At 41.4% G+C, this 26,182-nt stretch overlaps 2 protein-coding genes across 4 annotated transcripts in view; one reads left to right on the top strand and one right to left on the bottom strand.

Annotated features, from left to right (window-relative positions):
- Nucleotides 1-17,361, top strand: part of tjp1b (tight junction protein 1b) — a 71,835-nt gene extending 54,474 nt beyond the window's left edge. For all 3 annotated transcript variants that reach the window (XM_053640830.1, XM_053640831.1, XM_053640832.1), the window contains 22 exons: nucleotides 592-760; nucleotides 888-1,032; nucleotides 3,286-3,413; nucleotides 3,785-3,890; nucleotides 3,982-4,132; nucleotides 4,689-4,797; nucleotides 4,955-5,174; nucleotides 5,378-5,562; nucleotides 5,752-5,847; nucleotides 6,024-6,106; nucleotides 6,224-6,434; nucleotides 6,620-6,720; nucleotides 8,652-9,008; nucleotides 9,848-10,078; nucleotides 11,179-12,102; nucleotides 12,272-12,363; nucleotides 12,556-12,771; nucleotides 13,090-13,229; nucleotides 13,628-14,045; nucleotides 14,151-14,368; nucleotides 14,559-14,702; nucleotides 16,445-17,361. In XM_053640830.1, coding sequence (XP_053496805.1) covers nucleotides 592-760; nucleotides 888-1,032; nucleotides 3,286-3,413; nucleotides 3,785-3,890; nucleotides 3,982-4,132; nucleotides 4,689-4,797; nucleotides 4,955-5,174; nucleotides 5,378-5,562; nucleotides 5,752-5,847; nucleotides 6,024-6,106; nucleotides 6,224-6,434; nucleotides 6,620-6,720; nucleotides 8,652-9,008; nucleotides 9,848-10,078; nucleotides 11,179-12,102; nucleotides 12,272-12,363; nucleotides 12,556-12,771; nucleotides 13,090-13,229; nucleotides 13,628-14,045; nucleotides 14,151-14,368; nucleotides 14,559-14,702; nucleotides 16,445-16,539 — 4,539 coding nt within the window. In that variant the 3' untranslated portion in view covers nucleotides 16,540-17,361. The remainder of the gene's footprint in view (nucleotides 1-591; nucleotides 761-887; nucleotides 1,033-3,285; nucleotides 3,414-3,784; nucleotides 3,891-3,981; nucleotides 4,133-4,688; nucleotides 4,798-4,954; nucleotides 5,175-5,377; nucleotides 5,563-5,751; nucleotides 5,848-6,023; nucleotides 6,107-6,223; nucleotides 6,435-6,619; nucleotides 6,721-8,651; nucleotides 9,009-9,847; nucleotides 10,079-11,178; nucleotides 12,103-12,271; nucleotides 12,364-12,555; nucleotides 12,772-13,089; nucleotides 13,230-13,627; nucleotides 14,046-14,150; nucleotides 14,369-14,558; nucleotides 14,703-16,444) is intronic.
- A 1,170-nt stretch (nucleotides 17,362-18,531) lies between these two features.
- Nucleotides 18,532-24,555, bottom strand: LOC128617690 (long-chain fatty acid transport protein 2). The gene is made up of 10 exons (XM_053640833.1): nucleotides 24,019-24,555; nucleotides 23,009-23,218; nucleotides 22,408-22,566; nucleotides 22,056-22,180; nucleotides 20,115-20,309; nucleotides 19,938-20,028; nucleotides 19,650-19,848; nucleotides 19,404-19,501; nucleotides 19,072-19,202; nucleotides 18,532-18,979 (listed from the first exon to the last, which is right to left on the bottom strand). The coding sequence occupies exons 1-10, from the start codon at nucleotides 24,500-24,502 to the stop codon at nucleotides 18,803-18,805; spliced, it is 1,869 nt and encodes a 622-aa protein (XP_053496808.1). The 5' UTR covers nucleotides 24,503-24,555; the 3' UTR covers nucleotides 18,532-18,802.
- Between the last annotated feature and the right edge of the window lie 1,627 nt (nucleotides 24,556-26,182).

Below are 26,182 nucleotides of genomic sequence, written 5' to 3'. Positions count from 1 at the left end.
AGTTCAGAACATGTTGTGTAACATTTGAAGTTCTCCTCATATTCTGGCAGCTCCAGTAAATGTCTGCTCTGAGTTCTAAACTCTAAGTTCTGTAAAATGGAGAAACACCCAAATCATGGTGGCCATCAAGAAGGTGTTTTTATGTGGTTGTCAATATTCAGGTATTAAGCACCAGAAATGATGCAGCATGTGCTGCATGCCACAACTGCTCTGCAACAAATGTGGCATGGGTATGTCCAGTACACAGAAAGTGGTGCAATAATTTCTGTGCTTTTTTTTTATTATTATTTAATTTTTTTTGCACTGATTTAGTGAATATAATGTGCAAATATCTCTTCTGGCCTCCAGGTATATCATCAATATAAATGATCATTACCTCTCTATATTATCACACAGTTTTGAACTGAGATTAATTTAAACCAGTTCCAGAATGCGTGCTGCTACTCTCTGTTTGCATTTGAAGTTTTGAAAATAACTAGCTCAAACTCCAACCTCATCCAGATTATTGAGTATAAATGTGTGCCACCTGTTTGATTTTGAGTTTGTGCAGTGTAAAAAGTCTCCTAACGATTTTATAACTTCTTCTCTTAGATAAATGGCACAGTGACTGAGAACCTCTCCCTGATAGATGCTAAGAAGTTGATTGAAAGGTCGAAGGGCAAGTTGAAGATGGTCGTGCAGAGAGATGAGAGAGCCACGCTGCTCAACATCCCTGATCTGGATGACAGCATCCCCTCAGCCAATGCTTCCGATAGAGATGGTTAGTAAATGCTATTTTAGCATTTAATGTGTGTCTTGAATGAGTGTTTTATCTGAAGAGTATTCACTTGTATTAGTATGTAATTCGTTTTCTGTGAAAGCTAATGTTTTGCGGTTATTGGTGACAGATATTTCAGATATCCACTCAGTAGCATCTGATCACTCAAACCGGTCCCATGACAAGAAGAAGAGCAGTCGCTCTCGCTCGCCAGACCGGCGCTCGGAGCCCTCAGACCATTCCAGACATTCCCCTCCACAAATCAGCAATGGCAGGTCTGTGCTCGCTCTCTCTCTATTTTTCTATCTCTCTCTTGCTTTCTTTCTCTTTTTTTCTCTCTCTCTCTTTTTTTCTCTTTTTCTCTCTCTCTCTCTCTTTCTTTCTTCCCTTCATTTTCTAGCTTTCCTGCTGCTGTTTCATATTGCAGGAGGTTGAATGTTTTAATGCAATTGTTCAAGCTTATCTTTGAAAAAAGTTTTCATGTGCATTTTAATTTATTAATATTTCAAATCAGATCCACACGATTCTTGGGGCACAGAGTTCAGCCAGTGTAAGTGAATCGAATGTGGTTTGAAAGCATCCCAACAGACGATAATGGATAGATGATTTGACTTGAACACTACCAACTAATCGAACTTCCTTTTCATCATTGTTTTGAGCACTGAGGCTATTGTGTAGTACTGTACTGATCAAACTACCCTAACTCCTAACTGATGGGCCATTTCTGTTTGTTGTAAATTTCAAAGTAAAGAGGTTAATCTCTGAGTTTGGTTTATCCATATATGGTCCTAAATGTGAGGTTGCCATGTGGGGTAGCCCTGGGAAGTTTTTAATTAAGAATTTCTCTCCTCACATGCTCATTCATGGTTGCTTTTTAGCCTGGTTCTATTTTACAAGCTTGTTAGCAGAGGCGGAAGTGTGTGTTTTTAAAGTGTTGTGACGGTCTCTGTCCTCCTTCCTTCCCCTCTCTCCGTCCCTCTCCTTTTTGCTCTCTCCCCTTTCACTCAAGGAAGGATATTTTCCCAGCTTAACTCACTGGTTATGTGGGTGCCCTTTAGAAATCTTACTTGAGCTACAGTTTCAATTTTAGACACATGGAGAGGAATAAAACTTTAATATAATAGATTGATTGATTGACGATATTATTATTATTATTATTATTATTATTATTATCATTATTATTAACAACAACAAGACAAATTTCCCAATGGTATTGGTCCACACACAGCCCCACAAAATTGTAACGTTATATGTACTTAAATATATGTTTGGGCATCGTTAATGTTGGCAGAAATTGTACATTCAGTTCTTCAGTGAAACAGCAGTGGAAAACTGTCTCCAAATAAACTTCCACCAAAAGTCACAAATTCTATGAACAGGCTGTAGTACAGCCTAGTACAGGAAGGGGAAGAAACAAAATTAAGCACAAATTCACAATTGATTTCGATTACTCAGACATGGTGAGTGAACTTTTGTTTTCTCTTCCACAATTTGGTAGTATTCCAAATAAAAGCTCTCGGCCACTCAACCATTATAGCAAATAACACCGCATTTATCATTTTGATCTGACCATGGTGGTCATCACTCCACTAAACGCAACAGTAGTGTAGCATAACAACAGAAAGGACAGCATTTGTTTGTTTGTTTGTTTAAAACAGTTGCCATGTGAACACAGCATTACACTCAATGTCAGCCCTTTTTTACTGAACCATACTAATTGCTGGGACGAATATTCATCAGCATCATGAATTAAACAAGGCCACATGTGGAGTCTGCCTGCAATAAGACAGGAAAGGGGAGTAAAGGAGAGATGGGGTTTATTTTTGCAGTCTATAAACACCGCTCTCCCTGTGCCCGCTATGACATTAAAGGTTACTGAATGGTCACACTCTGGTTCTCTGTGGTCATGTGCTGATTTTTCAAGGGCCATTTTCTCATTTAGCACTCAGGACCAGTGCACACACTGCACCTGGAGTGGTGGGTGGGTGGGTGTGTGTGTGTGTGTGTGTGTGTGTGTGTGTGTGTGTGTATGTCTCTCTCTCTCTCTCTCTCTCTCTCTCTCTCCTATCATCCTCTATCACTCCAGATCAGATGGGCTGGTCTAAATATAGCCCAGCAAAGGAGCAGCAAAGCACAGCTGTGACCTTCAAGACTACCTAACTGCTGTAGAGATGCATTGTCCTTCTCTCTCTCTCTCTCTCTATCTCTCTCGTTTGTGTTTTATTAAGTGTGTGCATTGCGTTGATAGTGAAGGAATGGCATGTGGTTTTTATTTTTTATGTTGTCTGTCTTTCAGGCCAAAAGGCATCCTTAAATATGCTTAGTGGAAAAGTCATACTTGCTATTTCTTTGCCGCTCATTCAACACAGCTTATTAGTACAGATGTACATTAAGTGTATATGCTTTTTAAGTCTTTATGGAGCACGGTATTGTGGATGGTACTTTTTATGGTAGCTTGGTATTTTTGATTTACTAAAACTAAGCAACACTCTGCGTCTTAACTCAAAACCTCGTCCTTGTGCTTGCAGTCACAGGAGCCGTGATGAGGATCGCATCTCAAAGCCACTCCCCTTGCCTGCTAAAATGGTGGAGGAGACGCATAAAGCACTGGAACAGACTGGGACCAGAGAGGAGAAACAGCTCCCCCCTCTGCCAGGTCAGAGTTCAGATTAACACCCTGACCCACCCGTCACCAGCATGCTTGTTGCAATTAGTACTTTTATGTAATTGTTTATGTAAAAGCAAATTTAAAAAATGGTTTTACCAGGTGAATTTGCTGAGAAGCATTGAAAAGTTTCTAGCTTAGAAATGAGACTGAAGAGTGTGCGTGCACAGTAGTGATGTGTGCAGTATGATTTTTATCAGTTTTGACACTCCCTGCCTGTAGCATCCTGCTGGGTGGTGGCTTGACCTCTTTTAGCAGGGAAGCCACTTTGTGTGGGTTTGTCTATATATATGTGTGTGTGTGTGTGTGTGTGTGTGTGTGTGTGTGTGTGTGTGTGTTAACATGTTTACTGGTCTTCATAGAACCAAAGCCTGTGTATGCTCAGCCTGGGCAGCCTGATGTGGATTTGCCTGTCAGTCCAGCGGATGCCCCTGTGCCCAGTGTAGCCCATGATGACAGCATTCTACGGTACCCTTTTTCCTCTTCATAATCATGCAGAGATTTGAGGAACAACTTGTCACTTGCAGGGATTTTTTATGTCCGGACTTTATTTCTCCAGACCTAGTATGAAGCTGGTAAAGTTTAAGAAGGGTGAGAGCGTGGGGCTGCGGCTGGCTGGAGGCAATGATGTGGGCATTTTTGTGGCTGGCGTGCTGGAGGACAGTCCTGCTGCTAAAGAAGGCCTCGAGGAGGGAGACCAGATACTCAGGGTGAGGCCTCCTGACTGTCTCGTGCCCAATACAAATCATTTAACTGAAACATTTTGTGAATTTGTAGAGACATTAGCATTCATTATATGCTTCATTTTACAGTACACTAGAATTATTCTTCTGTATCCTAACACATCTTAATGATAGTTTAGCTCTGTTGAATGATGAGTAGTTCTTTTTAGTATTCAAGTTTTATACCTACTTTTATGGGTTGTGTGATGGCAGCCTTAGTTTTATGGGGGCTCGGTTCCCGAGCTCTGCCTTACTTGCTGTGTAAATGCTCTTAAACCTAGCCTGTACCAAAATGCTTTTACTTTCTTGGTGGTTTCCCCAGTGATATGGGCTGTTCTCTTGTCCGGCTGCCAAAATTGCCTTCCTGTGTACGTCTCCCACACTCTGAATCCTTTTAGAGAACAATGAACAGTGACTTTCTCTATAAGGCACACTCACTTTGTGTTTTCCATGTTTTTGTGAGTTTTCTGTGGCTGCTGTATTTTCAGACTCTTGTTGATAGATCAGTGATCGAGGGACAATCCTTCTGACGTTCTCTCCTTAGGTCAATAACGTAGACTTTGCAAACATCATCCGAGAGGAGGCTGTGCTGTTTCTTCTGGATCTGCCCAAAGGGGATGATGTCACCATTCTGGCCCAGAAAAAGAAAGATGGTGAGGATGTTGAGATCATTCACTGTTTTATTCAATTTCCTGTGATCAAATGAGAAATCACGTACTTATTCATCTTTTCATTATCTAGATTAAAAACGGACATAACAAAGCGTCGTTTTCTCCTCTTCTGTACTTACACATACTCTTTGCTCTCTAGTGTACAGACGAATTGTGGAGTCAGACGTGGGTGACTCATTTTATATCCGGACTCATTTTGAGTATGAAAAAGAGTCTCCGTACGGCCTGAGCTTTAATAAGGGTGAGGTGTTCCGAGTAGTAGATACCCTTTACAACGGCAAGCTGGGTTCCTGGCTTGCCATTCGAATTGGCAAGAATCACCAGGAGGTGGAAAGGGGCATTATCCCCAACAAGAACAGGTACTGAGTAATCTAGAGTAAAAGCATGTAGTAATTTTTGTGACTTTGTAATATTATAAATTCAGACAGTAGTTTCAGGTAGAAGAGATCACATGTACAATAACACACAGAGATGATTTGTAGCGTGTTAGATGGACGTTTTTTTATTTCATACGTTTGAGTCGAATCAAATATGGATCCTCGTGTTGTTTTCTGTCCTGCAGAGCGGAGCAGCTCTCCAGTGTGCAGTACACGCTTCCTAAGACAGCAGGAGGGGACAGGGCAGACTTCTGGAGGTTCCGTGGCCTGAGGAGCTCCAAGAGGAACCTGAGGAAAAGTAGAGAGGATCTCTCCGCTCAGCCTGTCCAGACAAAATTCCCCGCTTATGAGAGAGTAGTACTCAGAGAAGGTGAGGACTTGTTCTACGGCTATGTCTGGCCTCTTTATTGCTTACTTTTTTTTTCTTTTTTTTTTTCCAAGAGTATTGATTTATCTTGCAGTGTATCTGTCTTTGTTTATTTTGTCTGTATTTGTATTGTGATGTTTTTTGGGTTTTTTTTTGCACTGACCTTCTTTGTTCTTATTCCTGCATGATTAGCTGGTTTCCTGAGACCTGTAGTAGTGTTTGGTCCCATTGCTGATGTTGCCCGAGAGAAACTTTCAAGGGAGGAACCAGACGTCTTTGAGCTTGCCAGTGAGCATGGTTTACATTTTATGTTGTTGTTGTTGTTGTTGTTATTATAATTCCCTTGGAACAACAGTCAGTGATATGCATATATAGTGTATATCAAATATACAGTGTAAGCGCAGTTGATTTAAACATCTCATTAATCGTACCGTTTATGGCCTAACACTGTGTCTTGTCTTCAGAGAGTGAGCCTAGAGATGCAGGCACAGACCAGCGAAGTTCTGGAATCATCCGTCTCCATACCATTAAACAGATTATTGATAGAGTTAGTATCTGAGTGCTTACCACAGCATATAACACTTAGCTGTAGATTAACTCTGCAGTCTGGTTCTTTGCTGATCCTATACTAAATTTCACCCTTGGGCTATGTATCCTCTGGCAGGATAAGCATGCAGTGTTGGACATCACCCCGAATGCTGTGGACCGTCTGAACTATGCCCAGTGGTACCCCATCGTGGTATTTCTGAACCCAGACAGCAAACAGGGTGTGAAGAACATGAGGACCAGGCTGTGTCCTGAGTCCAGAAAGAGTGCAAGGAAACTGTACGAGCGTGCCCTCAAACTGAGAAAGAACAACCACCATCTCTTCACCAGTATGTGCTGAGACTGCAGAATTTATCACTTAAATAACCACTCCATTTCTCCTTAGCTTCTGAAAGAAGATTCCAGCAAGTGTTAGATGCTGGCTTTACTACATGATTATTTATTTTAGCAGTGATCCAATTAAGATTGATGGCACAGTTGATTTCTCTTTGTCTCTCGCCCTCTCTCTAATTAGCCACCATTAATTTGAACAACATGAATGATGGGTGGTATGGAGCTCTGAAAGAGACCATCCAGCAACAGCAGAACCAGCTGGTCTGGGTTTCTGAGGGCAAGGTAAATAGATGTTTTACTTCAGTGCTATAATATAGCTGTAATATATATATATTTTTTCCCCCTGAAGTGTCAAAATGAAGCCTCATTTTAGTGGCTTGATTAAAAGGGGTGCATACTTTGAGAACATTTATTATTTACTCTTTCAGTGAAGACACTTTTTAAATAATTCCATTAAACATTTGTTTTTTTTGTACAACCCCAATTCCGAAAAAGTTGGGACAGAGTGATTTGTAAATGAACTTTGACTTGTATTTAAACAAAAAACGTATGAAGACAAGGTATTTGATGTTTTACCTAATCAACTGCATAGTTTTTTGAAGATAAAGTTTATTTTGAAATTGATGCGTGCAGCATGTTCCAAAAAAGTTGGGACAGGGGCAATTTATGAGTAATAGTGATGACAAGTTGAAATAAGAAGCTGATGTGAAACAGGTGAGGCAATCGTCTAATCGTAGTATATAATGAGCCTCCAAAAAAGGCCTAGTCCTTCAAGAGCAAGGATGGGTCGAAGGTCACCAATCTGCCAACAGATGTGTCAATAACACTTTGAGAACAACATTCCCCAAAGACAGATCAGTAGGATTTTGGGCATTTCACCTTCTACAGTGCACAATATAAATAAAAGATTCAAGGAATCCGGTCAAATCTCGGTGCGTAAAGGGCAAGGCTGAAAACCACTTCTGAATGCGCGTGATCTCCGATCCCTCAGACGTCACTGTATTAAAAAATATCATGAGTCTGTAATGGATATCCTAACGTGGGTTTGGGAATACTTTTGTAAAGCTTTGTCATTCAACACCATTCGCCGCTGCATCCACAGATGCAAGTTAAGGCTTTACTATGGAAAGCAGAAGCCATACATCAACACTGTCCATATGCACCACCGACTTCTCTGGGCTCGGTCTCATCTGAGATGGACAATAGCACAGTGGAATCGTGTTTTGTGGTCCGACGAGTCAACATTTCAAATAGTTTTTGGACAAAACAGCCGTTGTGTTCTCCGGTCAAAGAGGAAAAGGAACATCCAAGCTGTTATCAGTGTCAGGTCCAAAAGCCAGCGTCTGTCATGGTATGGGGGTGTGTCAGTGCCCATGGCATGGGTAACTTGCACATATGAGAGGGCAACATTAATGCAGAAAGATATATACACATTTTGGAGCAACATATGCTGCCATCCAGAGCAGGACAACAACAAACCACATTCTGCCATATTACAAGTGCGTGGTTGCGTAAGCAGAGAGTGCAGGTGCTAGCATGGCCTGCTGCAGTCCTGACCTGTCTCTGATTGAGAATGTGTGGTGCATTATGAAGTGCAAAATAAGGCAATGAAGGCCCCGTACAGTTGCACAGCTGAAGAAATGCATAATGGATGAATGGGGGAAAATTCCGCCTGCTAAACTTAACCAGCTGGAGTCTTCAGTTCCCAAACACTTAATAAGTGTTATTAAAAGAAAAGTTCATGTTACACAGTGGTAAACAGTCAACTGTCCCAAATTTTTTGGAGTGTTGCAGTGATCAGATTTGAAATGAGTGTATATTTTCAAAAATAAATTAAATTCACAAAGTAAAACATCAGATATTGTGTTAATAATGTATTTTCAATATAGAACAGGGTGAGTTGAATTTTCAGATGACACTTTTTTTTTTTTTTTTTTTTTTTGCATTTTCCATACTGTCACAACTTTTTCGGAATTGGGGTTGAAAAACACTCACTCTGTTGTTAGTCAGGAGCAGAAATTACCTCAATAACTGAGCACAGATTAGTCTGGCTGTTCAATTGTATTAAGACCCTGAGCTGGTGCTTAAATAATGCTTTTCTTTTAAAGAAATCAAAGCTGTGATTTTCACAGAAATTGAATTTTACTGACTTATTCTATTCATTTTCTACCTGCGTCATAGTTATGTGCTCTGCTCCACATGATCATTTTCAGGCTGACGGAGCTCCAGAGGATGATCTAGACATCCATGACGACCGCTTGTCTTACCTCTCAGCTCCAGGCAGCGAGTACAGCATGTACAGCACCGACAGCCGTCACACGTCTGACTACGAGGACACGGACACTGAGGGAGGTGCCTATACAGACCAGGAGCTGGATGAGACCCTGAACGATGAGGTGGGCTTACCCAGCGAGCCTGCAATCACCCGCTCTTCAGAGCCTGTGCGAGAGGATCCACCGGTCATCCAAGACGTGCCGGCTTACCCCAGTTACCCACAACATACAGCTCCCCAACCTGAGCCCATGAACCGCATCGAACCTGCTGGATTTAAGATTCCTGCTCCCCAGCAGGTACAGTACACAAGACATGCCAGTGCGCTCCATGGTGAAGCTCCAGTTTATGAAGGTGTAATTCTAAGACATGAAGCTGTTTTGTTGCCTGCGATGAGTTTTCAGCATTCATTGGTAGACCTTCAGTTCAGTTCTGAACTAATACATGCACTCGGAATGTGAAATCAGCAGGTTGATGTGGTGTACATTTTTATGTAACATATTACAGACCCTATTCAGATGGTATTAATTTTCCAAGGGACACTTTGGTAAAGCCACCCTTTACAATTGACTTTATTTTTAACAATTTCAGTTTTTATTTATTTATTTGTTTGTTTGTTATCCAATATGAGTCATTTAGTTAGACTCTTTTAGATTGTATTTGGAGCTTTATTAAACACTTATGGCAATCACCAAGTGATACTTTGATAGATCCGTTGCTATGGGTCTCTAAATGCACAGTAATGCCCTCAGAGTGCAACAGTTTTATCATGAAAGGGAAAAAGAAAATATTTTGTTGCAGATACCCTTACAAACGAATACCATCCGAATAGATATGTCTGTTTTTGGTTTTTATTTTTAATTATTTTTTTATCAACCTGTTTCTTAAACGTTTTCCATAAGGTTAAAGACTTTATTTCCTATTGTTTATGACCACCTTGTGTGCAATAATGCTAACCATCATACTGATTCCTGGGCAGTACTGATTATGGTTGATTTAGCAGCCTGGAGGTGTCACACATTAATTAAAGACCTAGTGTAAAAAATGAAAAAAAAAAACCCACAGAGCAGTTTGTGTGCATATAGGAATGTGCTTTTGGTAGCGTGTGTCTATAACCTATGTGCCCCGTACTCCACAGCAGGCTGAGGCTGCTGTGGCCCTGCCCACCTTCCCCCCTGCAGTGGCATCAGCGCCCCCTGCTGCTGATCCCGCCGCACCACTAGCGGGTACGAAATCCAAGGAGCCAACTGCTCAGGCCGACTCACTTAACCTTCCCGCCCCAGAACCCGAGTCCCAGCCCGATCCTGAGCTCGCTCAGGCCCCAACACACGACCCCCACCAGTCGCTCGCGCCCAGCCCACATCCAAAGGTACCACCAGTAGCATCACCACAAGCTGGACCCGGGCACGGCCCGCTTCAGCCTGGTTCCGCCCCGCTCGCTCACTCTTTTCAAGCTGCCTGTTTCTTGCACAATGCTATTTCCTTCCACTCTGCTGTTTGCATGTGTACTGTGCCCACCCATGTCTGTGCTGTGTGTGCCTCTGCCACCTCAAGAGTATGGGTGACTGGTACACATGCACGTGATGTGTGAGGGGAAAAGGAAGAGGGCCTGGCACATCTGTGTGATCCTAGGAAAGAGGCCTCTCACTATTAGTCTCTTCACTCTCACCTCTCCTACCTCTTGCATGGCTCCTACTGTTGAGATTTCTTTTAGCTTGATCTGTCTGTAGAAGTAGTATTTAAGAGAAGTAGTACACATTTTGTCATAGAAGTAGAAGCTGCACCACCAAACACTGTAGATGTTGTAGTAGAACAAGGAATTGCAAATGGACCATAATCTGATTTGCAAGAATGGTTGTCTGTAGCTGCATGTCAATCTAACCTGCAGACAGTATAAAAGGAAATAATGTCCTCTATTATAGATAATAACATCTTAAATGTTTTTAATGTCAATAAAGAGATTAAGTAGCAAATGCATATACTGTTTCACTCTAAATGCATAATTTATAGCATTTTTTTTTAAACAATTTTACTGTCTTCAGGCTACAGAAAGTTGGAAAGTAGCTTTTCAGGCATGAATAAAGCAATTAATGTTCCCCTAATGTTATTCAAACTGTTGAAGTCTTGTAGTTGGATACATAATATTCTTTTGGCTGTCATTACTGAAAGGCTTCTTATCAAATTATATAGACATGTAGATCTAGATATGTTAAACTGAGATAATCTACCTGTTAATTGCATAATAACCACAAAGTGTATAAACTGGGGGGGGGGGTTCTGCAAAAGAATGTGTGTGAGTTTGATTATTTGATCTGTTTTGACAGAGCATTTTGTTGATTTTGAACAGCTTGTGGTGTTTTGTTTTACGATTTTTTCTCTTCTTGTATATTGGCTCTAGTTCTAGATCAGTTTAAAGGCATTAGATCTCTTGGGTACTCATTTTGTCTGTGTTTGCTGTTCTGTTCTCAGCAGATGTATAAGAAGGATCTGTACAGTGTGGATGAGCCTGTGCGAGTAAATCACATGATGAAGCCCCAGCAGCCACAATCTATAGCGCCCCCATCCTCTCTGTCCTTCAGCCACCAGCCTGTGTACCAGGACAAACAGCCATATCGCGAGTACGACCACCCGCCTTACGGCTATGATGGTGGCGGCTACGCACAACCAAAGCCTCACAACTACAACGCGCACCTGCACTATGACAACCGTGTGCCTCATTATGACGAACAGTGGCCCCAGTATGACCAGCAGTCCTCGGCCCAGCCTCCTCCTCCTCCACCTCCAGCTGGGTCAGGCTATCCTCAGGGCCACCAGCCTCCCACTCTGAGCTATGAGCCCCGCTCCCCCTATGAGGATGGACCCACGCGGGAATATAGCCCTCCTCAGCCTCGCTATGATGAGCCACCTGTTGCTTATGATAACCGACCGCCACCACGGCATGGAAAACCAGGGCCTGTTCGCTATGAGGAACCTCCTCCTCCACCTCCTCCGGCCATCTATGATGCCCGCTCTCCTTATGAACCAGAGCCCCATGGTTTCCCCATCAATAACCCACGCTCCCCCGACCCTTCTAAGCAGTATTACGGAGACACTTCTCTGAGACCCACATATAACCCGGGGCAACCAAACCGTGGATACAAACCAGGGCAACATGATCCTCTGAATTCAGACCCTCCAGTTCCTCCTCCTAAACCTGAAGTTGTGCTGTCCCCACTAGAGCCAGTACACAATGCAGCTCCTAAACCATTGCCTCCTCCACCCATAGAAGATCCAGAGGAGGAAGATCCTGCCATGAAACCCCAGTCTGTTCTCAACAGGGTCAAGATGTTTGAGAACAAGCGCTCTGTGAGTGTAGACAGAGCCAAGGAGGTTGGAGATGTGCCAGGGATCAGGGTATGTCTTTCCCCATCCCCCCCATCACTTATAAAACAAAATGGGTTTTAGTTATTATAAACTGTAAATTGTTGTATTACTATTTAGATCTACTGTATATAAAAGTCTCCCAATTTTGGTGTATTTATTCATGGGGTGTTTGTTAAAGCTGTGTCATTTTCTGATGTAGCCCACAGATTTCCCCAAACCCGTGACTACCCCTGGCCCAGTGTCCAAGGCCAACTCTCTCAACAACCTAGAACAGGAGAAACCTGCATATAGGTAACCAAAGCAAGCTGCTTTGTATACAAACATATGTCATGCTGATTATCCTCTTAAAGGTGTTTTTCATGGGGTTTATGCAATGCACTCTGCTTATGTGTTTCAGCTTTTAGTTAATATGTGAGATGCAGGGCACCAGAAAATTCTTTATTGGTCCATTTTAATTCTCCCTCATCTTGCCTCTCTACATAGGGCTCCAGAGCCACAGAAACCCCAGTCTCGATTAGGAGATGAGGTGGTTCGTGCCAACCACTACGACCCTGATGAGGATGAGGAGTACTTCAGGAAACAGCTGTCCTACTTTGATCGCCGCAGCTTTGACAACAAGGCCGTGACTCAGCCTGTAGTCAATCGCTTCCATGATTTGGCTAAACCTGCACAGCCTCAGCTAGGATACCCTTATAACAGGTACAGACCATAATAAAGGTGTATTACATTTGAGTGTAGGGGTATGATGGTATAGCAGGATAAGGAAATAGTATACAGTTCTTATGTGACAGGATGACTTGTGGTTTTCAGGCAAAACTATTTCCAGATTAATTTCTTATATTGTCAAGTTTATGACAGTCTTATGGTGGCGTACACGAACCATAAACTTTTTGTTTGTTTGTTTGTTTGTTTTTTTTGTACAGTCTGTAAAATTCATTCATTAATTCATTGGGAAGTATCCGATTAATTGAATATGCATCTGTATTAATTATATGTTTGAACAACCGTGCTACCCAGGACGGAGTCAGTGGAGAAAGTGAGCCCTGTGGATAAGAGATATGAGCCGGTCCCCCAGGTTAACCCTACACCAGCTCCGTATGGCCAGACAGGCCCTGCTGTCCCGCCCACGTCTCTGCCCAAACTCAGCAATGCAGAGGGTAAGAGTTTAAATCACACACTGAACATCTTTATTAAGCAGTGCAGAGTTCACACTAGAAGTGTTACACAATCCCTATGCATCTTTTACTTTATCTCTATCTTTATCGGTTTCGTGTGCCAAATATCTGCAATTGTATTTTCTAACATAATTAATTGCTTCTATTTCTCAAAATATAAATAAAAAGTAGCCTAATTAAATCCCAATCTCAATGTGCACCTGTGGTTACAATCAGATGGTTACCAAGAAAAAAAACAACTTTAAAATGTGCACCTTCTGTTTGTGTCTATATTTGTGTCTGTTTAGAACATATTGTCTGTTAAGTTTTGATTACATGTTTGTATTCAGTTGTTTCTCTCCCTCTTTCTCTTTGGTAATTCACAATGAACTCTCTCCCAGATCACCACAGTTCCCCTAAAGGAAAACCCGATTTGTCTACTCTCCGCCCTCCTACCCGAGATGAACCAGTCCAAGGCAACTATCTTCCTCAAAAGTCTCCAGTTAATGGCACCGACATCCCGCCCAAGACTCTGAGTGTCCCTGCTCCCACCAGTTACAACCGCTACGTTCCAAAGCCTTACACAAGCACTGCGCGGCCCTTTGAGCGCAAGTTTGAGAGTCCTAAATTCAACCACAACCTTTTGCCCAATGACACCCAGGCCAAGCAAATCGTGGTAAACAACAACCCGAAACCTCACCTCTCACCCCAACCTCTGGACACAGATAGTGGAGTGGACACATTCACTCGCACTATGGACAACAGGCCCAAATATCAGCACAACAATGTCAACGCTATCCCCAAAGCTATCCCTGTCAGGTAAAATGCCTCACCATATGCTCCTCATGACCACTGTGCCTTACGTCCCTGCGTCTGCCTCTTTATCCCTTTCAGCATTGAGTAAATGATGCCTTTCTCTTTCAGCCCCAATGCACTGGAGGATGATGACGATGATGAAGGACACACTGTGGTTGCCACAGCACGGGGCATCTTTAATTGTAACGGCGGAGTATTGAGTTCAATTGAGACAGGTGTAAGTATTATCATCCCCCAGGGAGCCATTCCTGAAAACGTGGAGCAGGAGATCTACTTTAAAGTGTGCAGAGACAACAGCATCCTGCCTCCACTGGACAAGGAGAAAGGTTAGTATCCTTGTGTAATGAAGACATGACAAACTGTATCTCATTCTACTTTAGTCATTGTTAATATCCTTAAATAATTCATGTTGATGTGTTTAAAATGGAAGAACAAATCGATCCTGGTGCACTTTGCTGCTATAATGCATCTGGAAAACATCAAATTTTCATGCCTTGCTCACTTGTCTTGATGCAGGTGAAACTCTGCTCAGCCCCCTGGTCATGTGTGGGCCTCATGGTCTGAAGTTCCTGAAGCCGGTGGAGCTGCGCCTGCCACACTGTGCGTCTATGACCCCTGATGGTTGGTCTTTTGCTCTAAAATCCTCCGACTCCTCGTCGGGTACGCTGTCCTTTCTCTGGGTTTCTTTGGGTCTTGTTATTGGTGATTTTATTAGGGATGTATCAATCTAATCGTGTATCAATATCCAACTGATGCTGACCTAAAGTGCGGGATCGAGATTCAGTCAGACACGGTGTCTGGTCTGTTGATGGAAGTTCTTTGGTTTGCGGTATTGAGCTAGCTTGCTATCTAGGTTATGTAGGTAATGTTTAACTATAGCCATGACAGCCTTTTGATGCGACAGCCGCTACAGAGAAAGTCACGCTCGTCTTTCTTTAAACTACATTTCACGTGTATTCCTATTGGAAGTGACTGCGAGGAGGCTGAAAGGTGCTGTTGCCATAAGCACAGCACAGTGCGGTACTTAAAAAGTTGAAAAAATTGTAACTTTAGAGAAAAGCAGAGAGTGATGTAAAATGCTTTTTTACCTCCCAATCAGGTCTCACGTTGGCAGGCAAGAGAGGAAAAACCAACATGGAGAACAGACATTAGACTTGCTTAGTGAGTGAATATAAGGAGACTTGCATGTTGAATAGAAAATTAAAAACTAAAATAAGAACTTGGTTGTTTTTGGGATATTCACCTGTACACAAAGTGCACCGGTACACGTTTTAATTCCGGCTGCATATGGTCAAGCAGCTCATCTTTCTCTTAATATTTATTCATGCTTCGCTGGTGTACTCCAATCAAAGACATCTTGTTGCTATTCGAGCGAACTTATATATTAACACACTAACTATAGTGTTTATTTTAAAATGAAAATATTGAATTGATTTGAATCCGGTATACAAGTCAGTTGTGAGTTTGTATAAGCAGCGTAGTTAACCACATTCGTGAATGGAACAGTATGTATATCGTACCAGCTCGGAGGACCACTACCGTCACCGCTCCTGTTCAGTGTTGTGAATCATGTGACGCTGACTGACTCAATGATGATGAATCACTGACTCAACGCTGCTTCTGCACATTCAAACACGCCGCCTGCCATCATGCTTGTGTTCTGCACAGCATAGTAACAAAAACTTTCAGATAGCAGACTATATCAGTTGATGCGCAGTGCATTTTTATCAGTATTGTGTCTCAATTAGGGTTGATACATCCCTGGTGGATATGGTACTGATTCAGCTTGGTTGTCAACTTGGCTATCATTCCATTTCTGTTTCCATTCCAGTTTAACTCTGCTGCTCTTCTATATGATGCTTGTAGAGCTCAAAAGAAAAGTTTCAGCTGTATCATCATAAAAACACTGTTGTTGCAAATAGATTCTAACACTGATGGCATTGAAATTAATTTCCAGCAATAAATAAATAAAACAAAACAAAAACACACACTTATCCATTTAGAACATATGAATATTGGAAGACACTCCAGTCATTTAAACCATTAGTCCTCAAACATTTAGTCGTCAGGGACCCCTTTATCTGTTCAAATAAATTCCACAGATTCCAGCTATTCAGATATTATATTATTATTTTATTAGAACTGTAAGGTATTTTGATATAATGTGTTCTGTGGTTGGAAAGTTCTGGAAAAGTTGACATTTATTGGCCAGCTTTTTTTTTTCTTTTCTTACCCCCTCCCCTCCCCTGAGTTACTGAGATTTGGATTAAACCCATTCACTTCATAATGACATTTAAACAAGGTCCCCAGACCTGACTTTGAGAACCACTGATTTAAACATTAAACACAAAGTGATTCTACACATTTGTATTCTGTTTGTTTACCTTCTGATTTCTCTGCAGGTGACCCCAAATGCTGGCAGAATAAATCTCTCCCAGGGGACCCCAATTACCTGGTGGGCGCTAACTGTGTGTCTGTACTCATTGACCACTTCTGAAGAGGGCGACAGCTGGTCTGTTACTGAAAGGCAAAGTGTCATCGGAGAACTTTATGAAGCCCCCCACCCCCTTTCCTCCTCTCCTCCTCTCTTTCTCTCCTCTCTGCAATGGAGTCATTCTTTTCTCTTGCTTTGTGGACCGTTGCCAGACAGAGTTTATTTGCTTGGAGGACAAGGAGAGCACCTCCTCCCGGTGCTGAATCCCCACAAAACTCATTCTTATTGTTCTTATTTTGGTGCTTGAAGGCTTGCCAAATATGAAACGGATGGAATAAGAGCATATTAACTGAAAAGAATGCATGACTAGTACCACAGACAGACTGAAAATCCCATTTGACATCTGTCTAAATTGTTCAATTTTTTTTTAAGACACCATTTAAATGAAGGAATAAAATAAATAATTTGTTTTAAATATTGCAGTTCTGCATCTATGCTCACAAACAAACAAAAAGAGGTTTAATGCACATCCCTCTTTTTTGTTTGTGAAGTCTGTGGTCATGCGTGTTTTGCTGGTGTGGGTGTACATGAGGACTGCTTTGGATCTGCATCATTCTGAGCCTATTTTCTGGGGGACTTGAATGAAGGACACTAAAATGTTATGAAGATGTGTTTCTGAAGGATTAGAACTTTTTCGCTCATTGCTGATCAACTTCCTTCACGGGCTTCAAACGGGCTCTACATTTTGAACAGACCTTTTCTAGTGATGTTTTACCATAGACGAACACACTGGCAAGACTCCTGCTGTCTAGAGATCTATGCATGTGCTACGACTCAGGTCCAGACGCCTGCTACTACGTTCCGAACACCAACCTCCCCCCCATCTTTACACTGCGAGCAGTGATGCCTTACCTGCATATTAACATTTAATTTAACAAAACCACATGCAAATGTTACGTTTAAGTTGTTGAGTGACATGATGAAGGATATTTAAATTCTCACCGTAAATTCAAACCCGTTATGTTCGTGGATCGGATTTAGCACACCAGTACTCAAGGCTAATGAACAGGTATGCTTTATTTTACTGCTATGCATCTGTCAAAAGATATACATAACACTAGGATATGTTTAAATTATAGCTGTATATACTGCTAGCACATGGCCTTGGTTCGCTGTAAATGAACTTTTGTACATTTTTGTTATTTTGTATAAAAAAGTAAGGTGGGGGGGATTATTTAAAAAAACAAAAACACTACATTGGTTATGTTTGTATTACACTAATACCCCTGAGCCTTGGAACTAAACTTAGAAGTAATGAAAAATTTAAAATATTTAAAAAAAAAAAAAAAAAACCCACTTTTCTACCATCATATACATAAATTTCTTCTCAATGGCATTTTTAACAATAAGAACACAACATTTTTATTCTTATTTACAGAATAGGAAAGTGCTCGGTTTCAATAATTTAATGACTCTGTACTTAAGCAGGGGCCGTCGTGGTGAGTGGTCCTGTACTTTGTGATACTGGATGCTGTATTGTGTGCCCTGAAATGTATTTTTGTACTAGTAAACAATTTAATAAGGCACATCAGTACTCCTTTTCTTTTGATATAAAACAGCTTCTACCCAATCTGAGTTTCTTTTCTTTATGAGGCTGACTTTTTTTTTGAATATTCTTTTTGCTGCACATTTCTAAATATACCACTGTATTAAATAAATTCATTTTTAAAGTAATGTTGCATGCTTCTAGTGTCAGCACTGTAATCAACTGTAGAACAATTAGTGTATAGCCATTGTGAAAAAGGTACAAAGTTTGGCTTGACGCTATCTCATGGGGTAATGACCCTCAGCAGTGGATAAAAAGAGCACAAGCTCCAGTAAAGCTGATAAGAGCTGCATTAGAAAGGCTGGAGGCTTCATTCCCCAAGTTGGCCTTTGCCCTACTTACACTGGCTCCGTCATTAGTACAGTTGTGAGCTTGGGGGGGAAAATCTTTAGGCTGTGGACTTTTCTTCTCAGGCCGTACACTCATGAAACAATGAAATTGAAACCATGTTTGAGTGATCAGTACATGTATTACTTATGAAACACAACATACATTATTTAAACAATCATATTAAACATGCTAGATTGTATTAATCATTGTCATAGCATAAAAGTTTGTTTACTAAATTAGTTCAATATTAAAAACTTGACAGATGAAACCAGGAACCTCCCTGAGATTAGTCTGCAACTAGTTTAGCATTAGCTATTGTTTTTCGCAAGGCCACACAAAACCACCGTTCATTTGAAAAGTATACTCCTATTTTTTTTTACATTTCCAGACTTATAGTTTAGTGTCTCCTGAAATCACTGAATTATAAATTTCCTGAGTGAGGGCAATGTATTTCTTTTCAACTAGATCAAGGAAGTAGAGTGGGTCACGAATGAGCGCTGGATCAAAGCCCTCCTCCACCAGCTTCACCTTTTTCATCTTGAAAGTTCCTGTGAGTTCCAAAGAACTCTGAAAGAGAAATGTGCTTCGATTAAAAGCTTGATGCAAAGAAAGACTGAAAGCTATGCATTCAGCAGTACTGGGTTCTAAACATGACCTACCTGAATGCGAATGAAACGGGGTCTGGCATAAACGGGTAGGTAGTTGGCTACGACTCTACATGTGTCGGTGCCATCAAACTCCTTCCCTTCTTTTAACACAACAGCCGCCATTCCAATCCTCCCCTCATGCCCTTAAGAAAGAATTTAACAATAATTCATTTATCCAAATTGACTTTGATGACAATGTGAAATGCACTTAGAGCTGAACAGCTGAAGTTTCCAGGCTTTCAACAAGTCTGGCTCCCAGCCTTCCACTCCAACTGCAGAACCTGAAACGCTGCAAACGACACCCGATTTTGCATAAGTCATGTTTACACAACTATAGCTTTTACCTTGGACTGTGACACCATAGACGTTTGCTTCCTCAATGCAGTCCACCATAATGAGAATATCCGATACTTCAGTTGTGGCTACGTTTTCACCTTTCCATCTGTGAATCACACCAAACGTAATCAACTCGACAGATTAATATGATTATTACACGTTTTGGCAGTGATGTCTTTTAGAGTGCACGCCACTGACAATTTATAAGATCTAATGTAGTTTTTCCTTTATAATCCAAACTGGTGCTATTTTACCTGAACGTGTCTCCAACCCGATCCTGAAAGTAGACAAATTTTTCATGGTCGATTTTCAGCAAGTCGCCGCTGTTGAAATAGAGATCGCCTTTAACAAATACATCTCGGAGTCTTTTCTTTTCCGTCTGCTGCTTGTTTCCAGCGTAACCAACAAATGGAGACTTAACGGTGATCTTCCCAATCAGCAGTCCAGGTTCCCCTGCAAGATCATTTATATCATTCATATGAATGGATTCATATGTACAGGGTATGAAATCTTTGCTAATGAGTCAAGCAGGATTGACTGACCCGGAGCTGCTGGTACACAGAATCCGTCTGCGTTCCTCACAGGTTCCTCTTTCTCAATGTCGAACTTGATCAGGGCGTAGGGGAAGAATTTCTAGCAGACACCATTTGAAATGAGCTTTATTCACAACGTTCTTCACTGTGCTGCTTTTAAATGGTCTCAGAGTTAAATACTCTTACCTTGTGGAGGAAGTTAACACGGCCTACCACTCCAACCTTTGTGGTGTAGTTAATAAACCCGATGTTTCCTTCTGTGGCAGCATAGAGTTCCCTGACGTAAATATTCCCGAAGCGATTCAAAAATTCGTTCCATACGTCTGCTCGTACACCGTTACCTATAGCAATCTTCACTTTGTGGTCTCGGTCATTGTCTCTCTGTGGGAAATAGCACAAATAGACATTATTTTCAAAACATCAAATATTCGATAGCTTTTAGAGTTTGTAATCTTACCTCAGTGTATGTGGCGCACTATACACTGATCAGCCATAACATTAAAACCACCTGCCTAATATCCTGCAAGAACCCCATGTGCTGCCAAAACAGCTCTGACCCATCGAGACATGGACTCCACAAAACCCTCTGAAGGTGTCCTGTGGTATCTGGTGCCACGCACCCAGCTGTCCACATGATGTAAAAGTTAATGTGATTCATCAGATCAAGCCACCTTCTTCCGTTGCTCCATGGTCCAGTTCTGATGCTCATTATAGGTGCTTATGGCAGTGGACATGTGTGAGCATGGGCACTCTGACCGGTCTGCTGCCACGCAGAACCACACACACAGTGTGCACTATGTGTTCTGACACCTTTCTATCATAGCCAGTATGAACTTTTTCAGCAATTTGTTCTACAGTAGCTCTTCTGTAAGATCAGACCAGATGGGTTGGTCTTCACTTCTCATGCGTATCAGTGAGCTTTGGGTGCCCATGACCCTGTCGCCAGTTCACTGGTCGTCCTTCTTTAGACCACTTTTGGTACTAACTTGGAGTGTAACCTGGCCTGGGAATTGGGGGCTGCAGCGGCAAAGATTTTTTCTTTAGCCACGAATAATTCTCCACTTGGAGCGGTTCGTCACTATGTAACTGAACTTCTTTAAAAGCCTGTAATGTTATATCTTCAGTGAACAGATGCCAATCAGACAGGGTTTACAGGAAAACACAAGGAAATACTCGTCTTCTTGCTTGACAGCTCTCAATTCTCACAGTCAGTGTGAGGTAAAATGGATATATTCAGAAAAAAAATTTGTAACTAGTAAATGGGTTGAAACTGAAACACTAACATCCTCTCATGCTGAGCAGGAAAACAAGGTGTGTAAATGACTTATGCTCTGCTCAAATCATATTCACGTATAAGGACAGATACTGTACTCTGCATGGCACTGTAGCAGCTAAACCCATACACTGATAGCTTAGTTGTGCCTCCCCTTGATTAGTGACACCAAACTAGTCTAGTCTCGTTTTAGATAACCAAAGAGTTTTATATTTTATCGTTCTGGTAGTCCTGCAAATAGTGATAACACCCGAGGCAGGTTTTATGATAAATCCAACTTTTTGTCCAATTTTCACATTTTTAAGCAATTAGCCAAGGAAAAGATGCACGGAAACAGTCTATTTAGAAATATGTTTTTAAAAAGTTTTTCTGATGGAGAAGAATCTGGGCTCGGTCCTGGATGATTAACAGTTCAACTAACGCCTCTGGGCCTAACCACTGCATACTGGGAACACCCCACAAGACCTGTCATTTTGGAGATGCTCTGACCCAGTTGTCTAGTCTTCACAATTTGGCCCTTGTAAAAGTCACTCAGATCCTTACGCTTGCCCATTTTTCCTGCTTCTAAACCATCAACCTGGAGAACTGACTGTTCACTTCCTGCCTAATATATCCCACCCCTTCACAAGTGCCACTGTGACAAGATAATCAATGCTATTCACTTCACATGTCAGTGGTTTTAATGGTGTGTGTGTGTGTGTGTGTGTGTAATATAATATAATACAAGTCTAGCACAATAGTTTAGCTGAAAAGAAACCTCAACATGAATACATGCAGCAGCTCAACTGAGAAAACTCCTCTCGTATATCAGTACATAAATAGTGTATTCAATTACATAGGTACAAAATGCTGACCTTTGGTGTATTGCAGAGGTAACGCATTGTTTCTCCAATGTACTGCATCACTGTAACATTATACTTCCTGCAGTCGTCCCAGAACTGAGAGGCAGAAAATTTCCTCCGCAGAACTAAAGAATTCCCTAAAACCAGGACAGGAAATGCAAACAACGCACAAGATATAGGCTCATACTTTCATTAAGTTAGCAAGAAAACATGATGGGTATGCTATTAGGGTTAGAACCCTTATCTGAACCCCTAACTCCAGAGATGTGAGGCAAGCATGCTAATCACTAAGCCACCGTGCCACCCACAACCTCCCCCCCCTCCCAAAAAAAAACATGAGTCAGCATGCACTTAGAAAATGTACCTCTCTCAATACAGCCTGTGAATCCTATGAGGAAGCCAGCGCTGTGGTACAGAGGCAGGTTGAGGTAAAACACGTCTTCAGAGGTGACTCCAGAAACACCCTGGATGAATGAAGCAGCCCAAACTCTCTCGTGAGTCACTGTGGCTGCTTTCGGCAGACCTAAACCCAAAGCAAGGCAAATTCAACAGTTGAATAAATACAGATGAACATTCTAGCTTCATTTTCTGAGATTGAGATCTGGTGACTGAACGCCATAGCACATGATTTTCATACACATGAAACCATCCAGTGAGTCCTCGTGCCCTGTGGTGGGGGAATTGTCCTTCTGGAAGAGACCACTAACGTCATAATAAAAATGTTTCAGCAAAAGATAAAGGAGTAACGTCAATAAGTAAGTCAGTGTATAAGTTAGTGTATAAGTAAGTCTATTGATTTATAGCCACCAGCTTTACTTTCCTTTCCTTTGTCATCTGTCTGTACAGTATATAAAGAAGAGCTAACAATATAAGAAAATGCTTCTTCAGTGTTCCATTAGGTTTGTTTGTGTTCAGAGTAAATCTAGTGTTGTCTGAAAGCCTGGAACATCTGTGTGTGTTGTTACCGGTGGTTCCAGATGTGTAGATGTACAGCGCTGTGCTGTTGAATTTAACATTAGCCCTAAGTGATGGAGACAGCGCTTCATCAGGTGCCTGTGTGATGGCCTGAGAGATGCCCTTAATGCCATCTGTGCTGCATGCATCAGAGAGCACATACACGCTGATGCGTTTCTCTTTCAAAGCAGGCAAAATTTCTCCAACGGCACCACAGAGCTCTGCAGGAAAACATACAACTGGTCAGTTCAACTCTACCTCAAACAGGTCAATCTCCAGGGTGAATAATCAGATAGACTCTAGCCCTAGAACAGAGCCAGTTTAACTACAGAAACGCTGTTACAGGTTTATACGGTCAACTCCAGAATTATTGGCACCTTTCATGAAAATGAGCATGTAACCCAAATAACCCATGCAATCACTTATTTTGAACTTGAACATAAGGGCACTGTATAGTTTTTATTTTGTTTTGTTTTTTTTCCAACAAAAATATCTTTCTTAAGGAGTGAAACATTTTCTGCAAAACCCTGATTCCAAAAGTATCAGCACCCCACACAATTAAAATGTATAACAGCACCTGCAATGTCTAACAAGGTCGGAAACACTTGTAGAGGATGCAGAACCAGGTTGTTTATATTCTCTGATTGGTGCGCATGGACTTGTCTCTTCAGTTCACCTCACAGGTTTTTAAAAGGTTTTCATATCAGACTAAATCATTTGTTTTAGTCCTTGGAATCATATTTGTGATGATCTGGATGTATGTCTGGCTCACTGTTGTTGAAAGCTTATCTACGGCCAAGCCTGAACTTTGTGATAAAGGAATCTAAAATTTTAGCCTAGAATTCAAAGACGGTTATCAGAATTCATTATGTTATCAGTCACAATGGGATGACATGAAATTCACACGAAATATGATGTTGCTTGTGATTTCCCACACAAACAGAAACCAGTTGGAGAACCACTGCTGTAAACACTGTGCATTGACACATTGAGTATTGATTGCACTGGATGAAACTTTTACCTTGGTCTACTATAAGCACGTTTGCACCACAGCAGGAGAAGCAGTGCAGAAGGGATTTGGATCTGATGTTAAAGTTGAGTAAAGCAGTAGCACAGCCGAGTTTAACCAGACCGAGCCAGACCCAGATAAAACAAGGCTCATTGCCTAAGAACAAGGCCACAATGTCACCCTCCTTCAGTCCAGCCACCTTCTGCAAAGCACGAGCCACTTTATTACTCTCCTTGTCCACGTCCGCATACGAATGCGTCTCTCCCATGAAGTGGATGAAGGGTTTGTGTGGATGTTTCCTCACTCCATCCAGAAAGCCGTCGAGAATGCTGTAAAAGCGAGCTCTCCTCTTGTAGAGCTCCAGGCGCAGTCCAAAGCGCGCAGCATGCAAGATGTATGCGCAGTCCTGGATCAAGTATGGACACAGTGTCCTGAGCACGGAGGGCAGCACACACAGCCCAGCCACAAGTAAAGTCAACCACACGTACATGTCCATGCAAGCAGAGCTGCTGCACAAAGAAAGCTCGCAAGACAACAAATGTGCAGCACTGAAGTACAGAAAGTACAAGCGCTCAGATATGAGCCAGATTTCGCTCAATGGGTTGCCATATTACACGTCAAATCCACTTGAAAGGGGTTTTAGTTTGCATGTGTGTTTTACACAAATGTAGGACAAGTGTAAAGTTCCTCTGCAGTGAGAATCCAGATCAAGTGAGGATCAGTTATACTGAAGTGTAATCACTTTTCCCCCTGGCAGATCTGCTGTATCTGAAAGGGTTTACTGCTTTTCTGCTGACTTCCACAAAACTGTGACTGGCTGTATTATCTCAATATTTCATAAAATTCATAAATCATGTATGTTAAGAAAACTTGAAACGTTAAGAAATTAAACTAAAATGTTGTGATACTAAAAAGGAAGAATTAAAACGTACAAGAGATTTAATAAATAAATAAATAAATAAAAATGGTACAAAACCTTCACATTTTTAGAATTGTTTTAAGAAAACAATGCTAGAAAATACCAAGACGTTCTAAGGTGCAATAATAAGACTATAGCTGAGAATTGTATCAGTTAATGTAAGGAATTAATAGCATTCTTAGGTAATATATTACACATTCAAATACTGTAAGAGAAAACCACCTTCACATGTGTCTGTCCATCCAATCATTTTCCATATCGCTTATACTACACAGGGTCACAACGAGCCTGAAGACTATCCCAGGGAACTTGGGGCGCTAGGGTGGGGGACACACTGGACAGCGTGCCAACCCATCTCAGGACACGATCACACACACGTTCACACACCACGGACAATTCAGAAATTCCAGTCAACGTACAACGCATGTATTTGGGCTGGGGGAGGAAACAGGAGTACCTGGAGAAAACCCCCGAAGCACGGGGAGAACATGCACACTCCAAGTACACAGGACAGAAACGACGTCATGTCTTGCACTAAAATTCTAGTATGCTTAAAAATACTTCTCTTTACATCATGGACTGATTTAAGGAGACAAAACATCATCATAACCACAATTCATTTTTAACTAGTCTTATCTATTTATATCTAATTATTTCTAAATACCATTAAGGTAACTAATGTGTTACTGCAGCACATCACCCAGGAATTAGTCATGAAGAGCAGCAAAGCTCCACATCTCCTAAAGTGAAGAAACAGAATATTGTTTTTACCTCTTAAAAAAACAAAAACAAACCCTAATCATTTAATGTTACTGATAAATAAAATACAGTATAATTAAAGTGCAGCACAGTCACAGGTCCAGCAACAGGAAACATGCAGCACTGACACACACCAGCTTGTTGCTCAATGTTTGCACGTCATAATTATTAAAACACTTTTAAATGACAACATTTAGCTGTTCAAGCTCTCTTGTCTTGTCTACTTAGTTTCACTCTATTTCAGCCTAGACCAGAGGTCACAGAGATATGCAGCATAGAAGGAATTAATACTCTACAGCTCTTCATCTATTTTTTTTTAATTTTTTTTTTTATAGTTGTTGCACATGGATAAACTCTCACTTTGCTGTGCACAGAGAAAACTACATGATCCGCTGAAATGTCTTTACATAAACAGCATTCAGAAAACAGTTATTTACACAGATTTGACAGTCAGCAGATTTTCCTGCAATATGGCAACCACATTCTTCAGCTTAGACT

Source organism: Ictalurus furcatus, chromosome 14 (genome assembly GCF_023375685.1).
Source record: "Ictalurus furcatus strain D&B chromosome 14, Billie_1.0, whole genome shotgun sequence".
In the NCBI taxonomy this organism is placed as follows: Eukaryota; Metazoa; Chordata; class Actinopteri; order Siluriformes; family Ictaluridae; genus Ictalurus; species Ictalurus furcatus.
The sequence above is the reverse complement of the archived record's forward strand: the minus strand, read 5'-3'. Positions and strand labels throughout refer to the sequence as shown.